The 11,986-nt window shown below is 33.1% G+C and overlaps 1 protein-coding gene across 6 annotated transcripts in view; it reads left to right on the top strand.

The window, feature by feature from the left end:
• Positions 1-3,068: 3,068 nt before the first annotated feature.
• Positions 3,069-11,986, top strand: part of LOC129952667 (neogenin) — a 434,009-nt gene continuing 425,091 nt past the window's right edge. For 2 of the 6 annotated variants that reach the window (XM_056065421.1, XM_056065417.1), the window contains exon 1: positions 3,071-4,429. In XM_056065421.1, the coding sequence (XP_055921396.1) occupies positions 4,303-4,429 (127 nt within the window). In that variant the 5' untranslated portion in view covers positions 3,071-4,302. Of the gene's footprint in view, positions 4,430-11,986 lie in introns of all 6 variants that reach the window. The other 4 variants (XM_056065420.1, XM_056065419.1, XM_056065418.1 and 1 more) reach the window with 3 other exon arrangements.

Raw genomic sequence — 11,986 nt, 5'->3', positions numbered from 1 at the left:
AATTGAATTGCAAGATCGACGTAAAGCAGGCAACACACGAAACAACAACTAAAGGTGCTCTATAGCACCGATTGAGTTTGTTAATTTCCTAGCAGTTTTAATGAGCCTGGTTGTCGGCCCTATTGCGGAAGAATATCCTGTTCAAAGAGATAATAATCAAATCAAGCAATCAAAAGAAGAAATATGATTTTGTATCGACAATCGATGGTTGAAACTTTAAAAGCGTTTGTCTCAAAACTGCATTTTTCCAAATTTACTGACAATTGACTTATCTTGAATCTTAGTATTCTTGAGTTACTCCGAAAAACGAGTCTTCATTTTCATAACTACGCCATCTTGTTCATTTCCGATAATTTTCAAAAATCGAAGGTCGTTGCATAGAAAATACCTTCAACCTTAACAATTGTCAGCAGTTGAGTATTTTTTTTTGAATGGCACCTCCGTTGTTTGTTAATATTTTTGTTAATAAAATCCTAAAATGTAGCTGAAAATATACATTATGAAGTTAAAAAAACTTCAAATCATTCTATCGAGTAATTCCTTTTCGTCCATCTTCATCGAGATTTAAGAGCCTTTTCACATGAGCTAAACACTACGAACTGGGAACTGTGGATGTTCGCATATTTTGACTTTTATTTCAAATAAGCTTTATTTCTATTCGCAGACAGCGACGAATTACCCTTTTCTCCATATTTTCCTCAACCATGATCGTTCACACAAAAACAAAACAAGAGTGGTACAATGTTGAGGTTATGTTGCGCGCGAACGATTTATTCGTTGCAGTGTGGATGGTGTGTGGAACGCGAATAGTGTTTGACAGTTTGTAGCAATCACACTGCAATTCGTTACTACCAAATTGTTTTTACAAAATTTTCCTGTTTTAATGAACAAAATGCAAATTTTATTATCCCAGCATAAGTGTCAATTGGTTTCTTATAATTTAAATGTGTTTTTGTTTGAAATTGACTTTTTGAAATGTATAGAAGCACGTTTAATCGTCCATTTGTTCATTTGTTGTTCGCTCTCATGTACATGGCCCTTTAAAGCTGAAGGTGCTTTATTTAATTTTCTGTCAATGACAGACGCAAAAATAAAAAGGAGCATAAACCTCCCGAATTTTTAATACCTTTTTGTGAAATATTTACGTAATCAAGAAAAAAATGATTAAAAGATTTAAATTAGCATTTTATATACCTAATCTTATTAACTGTGAGTTTTTGTAATAATTTATCAATGTTTCCTTGTTTTTAATTTTAATTTAATGGCGCTTATTTTTAAAAATTTACTGGAACGCTCTAACACAATGTCCATTCGTTAGAAGAGTTGTTTAAAGTGTTAAATATTAAGCGGTCCCTAGACTTTCAATAGTATGGATAGTCCTGAGAATGGACTATGGTTTTATAATGAACTGCTTGAAATGATTACGGTTATAATTATAAACAAAATACCAAATTGCAAGATGCTTTTCCCCCTTCCCAGCGTTTGTAAATTACACTACGATTCCTTGCTACCGGAAATACTTTCGAAGACTTAAAATTATCAGGCGTAATATCCCCGCAATCGATTGACTTAACACATCTATGTTTAGTTTATGCATAAATACATACGTAGGTATGTTTATTTAATTATTGAGAAGTAAGAAAGAATTCAGAAAAATTTTGCGAGTTCGTATCATCTTCCGAATACAAAACTTTAGAATTTTGTTTGACATAATGACAATCAGCTGGGCGTGGTGTTGACATTATAAAGCTGTATGAAGTGGAATACGACGCACTGTTGTAACCGCCATATTTATTTTGACCGAATTTTAGTTTAAAGTTCACATACGCCTTCAAATAATAAGTCGTTTATGGTTTTTTTTTGCAATAAGTTGTTGCTCTGAATCCATTTTCCACAAATCAACTGCCCAAGCTGCATGTCCTTAACAAATGCAGTGCGTCAAAATACCACAAACTTGGGTCAACAACTTCGTCGGCTCCAGCACCACTTTTTTCCGAATCAGAAAGTTCTATCCTGTAATTGGTTCGCAAAGAATTCAGTTTTTGGATCAGTTGAGCCTTATCAGCGTCGGGATATCTTTCGCGGTATTTTGCAAGCATTTCTTTCGAATTGATCACTTTTAACATTTCTGTTGCAATATTCTTTACACTTCATATTCCATAAAGCAGGCAAAGTTTCATACACTTCGATTAATTCCACTATGAATTTGCGTTCCTCTTTTTTATTATTATTGTTTGCCATTTTGACATTTAATTCAGGGAGATGTTATCACTATGAAAATTCAAAACAAATGACAAAATATTGTGCAAACACATTCACAGACTGATTTTGTACAATATATTCCACAACCCTTCAATACTGTGCCATATAAAATACTGCACAATAATATTAATAGTCTAGAGACCGCTTTAAGAAACATTTAAAACACTTTTTTAAAGTAAAGAACTGCTCGAACTAGAGTCAGCTTCAGTTATTGCTTCAACGAGAACTGTTTAATATTTAGCGCCAATGTGTCTACTTAACCCTCAACTGTCAATAGAAAATGTCTGAACCAACGTTGACTTTTGATTCTCATGCAGGTCTCACGCGGTGAATGGTAAACAAATGTATTGAATTCCAATTTTTGTTTTTAAATTAACAATTTATTTTATTGTGAATAAAGTACAACTGTGTATGGATTTTGATCTTCTGAAATTTAAATCGATTTTATTACTTAAACATCATTTTTATTCCATGGCAGAAAATGTAAAACCTCAATCCCCTTAGTGTTTCACACACCTTAAGCACATTGTTGCACACTCCTTCTGAACACAACCCAATTATCGATTTCAAAAATATATTCGTCTTTCTCTAAAAAGAATGATGTCTCATAAGAAATGACATTTCTAAAATCTCTCTTAAATCAACAAACAAATCAATTTTTCTCTTTCAACATGTTTCTCTTATACAATCTGACAGATGAAACAATTTGAAAATGAAACCTATAAAAAAAGCGTCACACGGAAAATTTTACACAGGCGGCACAACGGAAATTCCGATATGAACGCACTCAAATATTAAACGAAGTTGTAGAAATTGAAAGAATCGAAGAAAGAAAATAAACAAAAGAGCCACAGAGCGAGAAAGAAGAGAAACAGACGGACAAGGCAAACCCAAAAGCAAAAGCAACGGCAAACCACGCCAAATCAAAATAAAATTTCTTCAGTCTGCAAGTAGTTAAGATGGCGTTTGGTTAGTTTACCGGATAACCGTATAAAAATCGAGTGTTTTTTCGTACATAAGAATTCTTTCCAAGAAAAATAGAGTGAAAAAAAAACAACTCAGCTTCTGGATTGAGCAAGCATTTTGTTTCTGTGCAATATTCTCGAGAACCGGAATACATTTTAAAACTGTATTATTCCAATTAATCTGCAATCGGATTTGCTTTTCATTCATAATTTTACTCACTTTTTTCGATCGGGGTGTTTGGTATTCGGTTTTGATTTTTGTCTGCTTTTCTCGGATTTTACTATCAAATCAAAGTTAACGGCCTTGTGTCTGCTCTTTAGTGAGAAAACGAAAAGAATTCACAGTCACCAAAAATACAAAAAAAAAGAATAAAAAACGAAAACCAAAACGAAGATGAAGATGAAAAGAGAATAGAACAACTTTTTTGTTTAGTGTGGGTGTGTTTACCTTTTTAACTCTCCTTTCCGTTTCTTCGTTAAATTCGCGTCAATTAAATTGCATAATTTTACAGTTAGTGCTAATAATATTGCTCTGATTGCAACAATAAAGAAATGCATTTGGATAAAGTGTGATTAGATGCATTTTAATGAAAGAAAATACGATTGGCATTCGATAACAAGACCGGAACAAGTTTAAATCGTTCTTCTTGTTGCAGTGTGTCCTATTCTAAGAGCCTGAGTTAGAGGGAGAGAAGATTTATCAAAAAAGAAAATAAAAAGTGGTTTTATTGTGTTTTGTTCGTTTTCCTTTTGTGTGCAACTCTGTTTGTAAAAAGAACAGTGAAATAGTTTATGTGAAAAATAAAATAAAAAACATGCTGTGGTGTTTTTTAATTGAAAAATAAAAATAAAATTTACAACAAAATAAATAAATAAATAAATAGCAACAAAAATAAGAAGATTAAGAAGAAGAAATAAATAAAAATGTGTAGCTAATAAAGTTTGTTGCTTGTTTTCCGTCTGCAAAAAATTGTCCTAGTGTCTGTCGTCTCTTGTGTTGTGAATTAGAATCATTCGATTGGATTAAATAAGACAACAGGACAACATCTCATCATCATCATCGTAATCATCTAAAATGTACCGGCCATCTGGAAGAGGTGGAGGAGGAGGACAACCTATTGTCGTTGGATTACATTATTTGGTGCTTTTGCTGCTTCTGTTGGTGGCATCATTCCGGATTGCAAAGTGTCAAGGAAGTCAAGGTAAGGAGTTTTAATTTTCGTTTTTGTTAGCTCTGGCTCTGGTCTGGCCTTTACCTTAGCTTTTGCCCGTTAGCTGTTTTGTCTTCCAGAACATGGAAATGCCAATGGCAAAGCAACCGAATACAAATTTACTGCTGACACACCAGAGTTGTTGTAATTACGTATAATTTCCGGTAATTGTAATTAATTGGTGTGTACTAGGTTGTCTGTTACAGCAACAGCAAAAGCAATAACAAACAGCAAATAGCAGCAACATCAGCAGCAGCAAAGAGGATAAAACATAAAAGACAAAAAATAAATTATATTCCTTAAGTTCAGACAACGACGATGATGACAACGACAACGACAACGGACGCATAGAATATTGCTGGTATCGGTAACGTGCTATGTAATGTGTTCTTTGGAATTTTAATTTATAGATACCCGTCGTCGTCGCAAGTTTTATGAAAGCAGGGTTTTTCATTCTTCTATTTTTTTTTTTTTTTTTTGAATCTCACTTTCGTGTCTTGATAAACGATAGGAATAGAAATAGCCGATTGAAATTGCTACGGCAATTAAAGTTTGATACCTACCTACATATTATATATCAACCTGGATAGACTAGAAGGGGAGAAGGGGGTGTACCTCTACCTACCTATCTATCTTTCTATTGTACACCTATCTATCTACTGGGTATTGTTAAGACATCGACTGTCATTAGTCCTACAAGTTGAACTTAATAATAGCTTTTCTTGATTTGGATTTTTGTTTGATTTTCGTTTGATTTGTTCGATTGAATTGTAAGGAGAAGTGGGTGTTCAATTTTTGTTTTTCTTTTGTCCCAAATGTAAGGTTTTTAATTAGATCTCAATTGTGTTGTAATATTAGGTGTATCTACCTGTGTAATCACTGACATCATAGGTTATTATGTTTTAATCTAGCTTTTGTTGATTACAGTCGAATTTTTATGACTAAATGGTAGTTACCCAGGCAAGTAAGTAGGTGAAAAACCATGTAAAGTGTTGGTCTTCTAGGTAGACTGCTATAAAGAAAAAAGAATTTCAGAAGGTTAGAAAAGCCAAATGTCAAAGAAAAAAGCATATCCGAAGGTTAAAAACTTCCGTCAGCATCTAACTGATAAGTTCAAATAGGTTTATCGTAGTTTTGTAGGTACTTGGGTTAAATACCTTTATCTACATTACACCGAAGTAAGAAGCAGTTACATATCTAAATACGTCTGTTTATTCAATTTTTAGATGGTTTAAGTAAATCTAGCTGCACTAATGTTATTCAATGTTTGATATCCAGTTTAGTTAAGTCAATACTAATTTATCCACCTAAGCGAATTAACTAACATTTGACAATTTTCTAAACGTGCACCTAATGGCAAAGCTATTTTTATAATAGCTATGTAGTTAATTATTGACCTAATGTTGAACTTCAGTTTATTAGTTTAATTAAACTTAACTACCTACATAGATACCTATCTACTAAAAGTAATTAACAAATTTTTTTAAGACCACTTTTTTATCTTTAAGATCGTTTAAGGTTTTTTAAGTTCAGATATTAGAATGAAAACAAAAAATGTATACCTATTTGAATTTAGAGTTTTAAAAATGAGGAGCTTAAAAGTCATCGAAAACAAGGAAATGGATTGATTAAAGTTGTATCCATTTAAAAAAGGAAAGTTTCTTCTTTACTTTTCAAAATAATAGATTCTTTCAAGATGCAAGAACAAGTAAGGCACTGCTTTGGTATTCATCTTAGAAAATACTCAGTAAACAATTTGTACCAACAAATCTTCCTGAAACCTCGTCTAAGAGACACAACGCCGAATAGGTGCATAGGTACCTACCTAACTGCAGGCTGATCTATATTGTTGAATATGAATTGAAGAAGAAATTTAATTTTCAGAAAATCAGAACAATAAGGATCTGTTTTACAGATTTTTCTCAAAATGAGTTCGGTAGAGATGAGAGTTACATTATTGTAGCAAGATGCACTCTTGGGGTATTTTCAGTTCTTTTTTCTTAGTAGTTAGAAGCTACAACTCGTGAAAGCTATTTTTTGCAGCTAACAAATATTAAAATCGATCGCAATTTCTTATCGTGAATTTCATGAAAATTTATATGATTTTAGGATTAAAGTTAAAGTTTTAATGAGAACCTAACTGCATTTATGTCTTTTAAATTGTTTGAAATGAAATTGGGTGGGAGTTGGGACTGTGTATGAAAAATAAAGGAAAATTATTATTGAAATTGTTTTGTTTTCTAATTAGAGGTTTCATTTGAATAGACAATTAACTTCGCAGCTTTGTCCTTTGACATGGAAAGAATTGAGCATAGCTAAAAAACTTATTCAAATTTTTAAGTTTACTAAAGAAAAAATAGTCCAAAATATTCACAGGTCGGAAAACTACACTTTTGGGTTGTAAAAAACTTTCTCAGTCAACAGAAATAGTGAAAATGAATCGTTCCCGTGTACTGTTGCTAAAAAACAACTGGGAAAACACATCTACTGAAGATAATGGTGTTGATGATTGTTGTTTCCCCGTCAAAGTCTTTTAAATTAAAAATTACACAAACGTCATAAAGCTTTTAAAATTCAGTTCACTCGAGCAACGTATCTTCGCTGATCCTTGAAATAAATAAATATGATCATGATTTTTAAAATCGTCCTCAGCAATAATGCCTTTGAGGCTTACTTACTTACTTAAGGTGGCGCTACAGTCCTGTGTGAACTAGGGCCTCACCCAACAAACTTCTCCGTCTAGCTCGGTCGCTAGCTAGAAGTCTTCAGTTTCGCGCTCTAAGTTGGGTGAGGTCACTTTCCACTTGTGCGCGCCACCTAATCCGCGGTCTTTCTCTACTGGGTTGTCCTGTGGATTCGAAGACTTTTTTGGGCCGGCCTCTCGAACCGACCCAAGGTGATTTCATCCGCATTTGTCATAGTCCATGCTTCTGCACCGTATAGCAGGACGGGGATTATAATGGTCTTTTATAGCGACAGTTTGGTCCCTCGAGAGAGGACTTTACCACTTAATTGTGTTCTTAGCCCATAGCGTTATTCTGCATTTGATCTCAACACTGATGTTGTTTTCTGCGTTTACAGCGGAGCCTAAGTAGACGAAGTCCTTACACTACCTCGAAATTACTTCTGTCGATTATGACGTTTTGACCAAGACGTCGGTATTGTATATCCCTTCATGACGACATCATTTACTTTGTTTTGCCCTCATTAACCGTTGAACCCATTTTTGCCGCCTGTACCTCAATACTCAAAAGCTTCATTGACATCACACTGCGTTCATCCGATTATGTCAATGTCATCATTATATGCCAGTAATTGGACAGACTTTTGAAAGATAGTGCCTCTAGTGTTGACGTGCTGACGTGTGAGCTCTGCACTATTCTTTCAAGCACGATGTTAGACAAATCACATGAATGCGCATCACCTTGTCTAAAACCTTTTTTGACATCCAAAGGTTCTGTTAAGTTGTTTCCAACCTTTATGGAGCAGCGTGAATTCTCCATGCTCATCCTGCACAAACGGACGAGTTTGCCAAAACTAGACATGGCTCTATACAGCTCGTCCCTGTAGATGCTGTCATATGCTGCCTTGAAATCGATGAAAAGATGGTGGATGTCGATTTGGTGCTCTTGGGTTTTTTCCAGGATCTGCCGTAATGTGAATATTTGATCAACTGTGGACTTTCCTGGTCTAAAACCACACTGATAAGGACCTATCAGGTTGTTGACGATGGGCTTTAGACGTTCACGTATTACGGCAGAGAAGTTAAGTAGACTGATTCCTCAATAGTTGGTGCTGTTTAGAGGGTCATTGAGGCTACTTGACTTAAACTTCCAGCATCCATAATAAAAAATGTTTTGAGCATCTCCATGGTGAACGTGTCACTGTTTGGTGCTGTTTTTTGAGCTTGCAGTGTAACTTGATCTTTTTTATTCTAAAATGAGTCTTTTTTAACTTGTATGTTGAATGCATACGCTACAGAGCTATGATTAATAACTTTTTATGGTCGGAATTCTATGATGTTTATTTTTAACAAATCGGGAGCAACGAAACAATAAAAAATTTGAAAGAAAAGTTTCCTATCCGTGCTATCTTAAGTAGGGGTGATAACAATTGGCTATCGAGATCTAATGATTTAACTTTTTTTTTATTTTGGGTTTCATCTGAAAAATAAAGCCTTTACCAAAGTTTAACCATTATCGAGATTATGTAACGAAATTTTCTGTCAAAATATTGGAGACAAAAAGTAGCAAATTAGCGAATTTGTCATGGAAAATTTCATAAAAAAGTAAAGTTTTTTTTGGCAGATGTGTTGCTTTCAAGAAGAAATAAAACACATATAGTTTATTGTTATGATTAAAGAATCTAGCTTTACTATAAATTAAAGGTTTTGTCATTTTGTTTTAAAAATGATTTTATGCGAGTGACCGCTGAGGCTGGCTCGAATAAATTCCAGCCGAGATGCACAATTTTCGACCACTTTTTGCATCAATTTAGGTCGAATATTCTCTTCTGGGGCTTATCTGCTTTGACAAGCGACTTCACATTATCCCACAAAAAATAGTTTAGCGGTGTTAAATCGCTAGATGGCACTTTGCAGCATTAATGAAACTTTTAGAAAAATGAGCGCTGTCCTGTAGATTACTCATCAATCTTTGAAATTAGGCACACCAAAACGACATCAAAGCTTTTAAACTTCAGTTACAACAAAAGCTAAAGTCGCTTAATTAACGGCAATCTTGTATCTTCGCTGTTGTCAACGAACGAAAAAATCGTAATTTAGTTTTGAAAGCTCTTATCCGCGTTGTTTCTCAGAGTGGTGTTCATGGTCATCGAATTAATATCAAAATGTAATTTCTTATTGTGCGTTTTTGTCCAACGAATGCGCTTTAGTATTCATTTCTTAAAAATTTATTTGGATATTGTGCTTTAAAGTCAGCTTTCTGATGGATCGAAGATTCGTTTTACAAAATCTTGCTGCAGGTTATTTGATGGAATCAAAAGTTTAGCTTTAACTTTCCTTATTAAAGTTATTATTATTTATTTATTAATATAATATTCTGCTAACAATTTTTAGATATCTTATTTCTAATTTAATAATATATGTATTTTGTACAGTTAATTAGAGGGAATAGATTGTAGCATTTGTATTTTAAGTTAAAATTGAATTAATGCCACATTTAAGGAATAGAAACACAGAAAAAAGTTTCTTATGAATTAATCACTATGATTAATTTGAACTGCATAAACAATATTTTAATTATTATATACGGAAATAAATAAAGAGAACAAATATTATCAAATGACGTAGTTTAACAAAGATTCGGATTTAAAAACTGTGGACGGTTTCTAATGCTTCGTAATTCAGATGGAAAACTTGCGAGAGACGATAGTGTAAGAATTCCTAAAAAGTGTAGTTTGAAAAATGTTTGATCGTACCGAATTAGAATGTCTCATATTATATGTATTACTTATAGGGCTTTGCAAATAACCACTCCTCATACCTTACCTGTTTGTCTAAATAAATCTGCAGAGTGAGGGAGGTGGGCAGCGTTGCATATTTTTCTTAGGACACGTTTTTCAAGAACTGTTAATTGTTGAATTTTGTTTAAGTATGCACCTCCCCAACAACTGATACCATATTGTAACTTCGAGTGGAAAATACCATAGTAAACCTTTTTTAACGTGAAGAATGAACAATATTTGTTTAACCGATAAAAGCATCTTGCGGTTGAAAGAAGATATTGCTTTAAATCCATAATGTGCTCAAATCATTTTAAATGTTGGTCAATTTTGACACCTAAATACTTAAAATCTTTCACAATTTCTATATTGAAGCATGTACTGCAGCAGTTTACTTCAGAATTGAAGCTAATTATTCAATGAGATACTAGACATTTGCTATTGAAGAGTTTAAAACTAGGACAAGACGGAGCATGGAACAATAATTTTATGTCATTTAGTCCATGAAGTTCATTGCTGAACATCATAAGTTTGGATTTGTTACTGACTAAAAATTTTTGGTCCGCAAACCATATCCTTAATAAATGTACATCATGGTTTATATCCGAAACCAAATTTAATGGACTAAGTGAATTGTATCTAATTGCTATATCATCAGCAAATGTGTTAACTTTCTCTAAAAATGGTAGATTGAAGATGGAATTTATATAAACCAAGAAAAGAATGGGCCCAAGAACTGACCCTTTAGGACACCCAAGTTAATATCAATGGAATCACTTAGAACATTACTTACTTTGACTATCTGAGACCTTTTACACAGGTAGGATTCAAACCAATTGTAGATGAATCCTCGGAAACCAACAACATGTAATTTTTTCAAAAGGATAGAGTGACTGACCATATCAAAGGCTTTTGTAATGTCAACAAAAAGCGCAGCACATTTCATTTTGTTGTCCACTCCTTGTTGTATTGAACAGCAGAAATTTAATAATGCATCTTCTGTTGACATTCCCGATCTAAATCCAAACTATGAGGGGCTAAAGTAATTCTTGCTCGTGAGATATCGTAAGATTCTACTTTTTATATTTTTTTCAAAAATGTTTGTTCTGTTTTTAATGTCTTTTGGTTTCATAATATTTTCAACATTCTTACAAACTTCCAATTCCCTAAAGAGCAAAATTATTAGCCACAAAACTCGAACCATACTCTTAGCAATTTTGCTTTTACACGGTTTTAGTGTTTATAAAACTTAATTTATTATTTTTTGAACTTAATCTTAATTATAGCTGCCTAGGTACCATAAATGCCTTTCTCTATAAATAAGTTCATTAGATTTATAAAAAAAAATCGCACAAACGTGATATTTCTATGTTAAAAGAATAAAATATAACAAACAAACAGAGTAAAAAAACATCTAAAAGTCACTAAAGACGACAAAATATCTTGCATATTTCTCCCATAAGTAATTGATATTTGTTTTTCTCGAGAGTAAAAGATAGAAAAAATAAATAAAATAGAAGTACCTACCTAAATGAGGAGTAGGTAAGTGGGTATACACCTCAAATGTCTACACTCAAGTATGTATATATGTAGATACAAACTTTTGTTTGCTTGTGATTTTTCGCAAGTTGCCCATGATGTGAGATGCTCATGATGATAATGATGATACTCAAAACTATACCTACCTTCCTTCCTATGATATCTGAAAAATCTGGAACTGTAGACTTTCAAGATCCAAAGAATGTGTTGACTCATCTTTTCTTTCCTTGTTTTTTTTTTCTATTCTTAGTATTTCTATGTCAAATGAGAAATAAGTAGTTTGATAGTATCTTGAGATAAATGTATTTAATTTGTGGCTTAACCTTGATAAAATGTTTGTGGTTGCAATAAAAGTTAGGTATCTCAAGACACCCCACCAACTTTAAATAAGCATTTCACATTTTTTGTGGTTTTTCACTTTAAAGAAGTTTTTTCATTCTCACTCCTTTTTTGAATTTAAAAGTATCCCACCCAACTTAGACATATGCACAAAAGTAGGTCTGAGTATTCAAAAAGTCACTAGCCCTGCATTATTTATTCATCACA

The sequence above is a fragment of the Eupeodes corollae genome, chromosome 3 (assembly GCF_945859685.1).
Source record: "Eupeodes corollae chromosome 3, idEupCoro1.1, whole genome shotgun sequence".
Lineage (NCBI taxonomy): Eukaryota > Metazoa > Arthropoda > Insecta > Diptera > Syrphidae > Eupeodes > Eupeodes corollae.
This window is presented reverse-complemented; position numbering and strand designations above follow the sequence as displayed.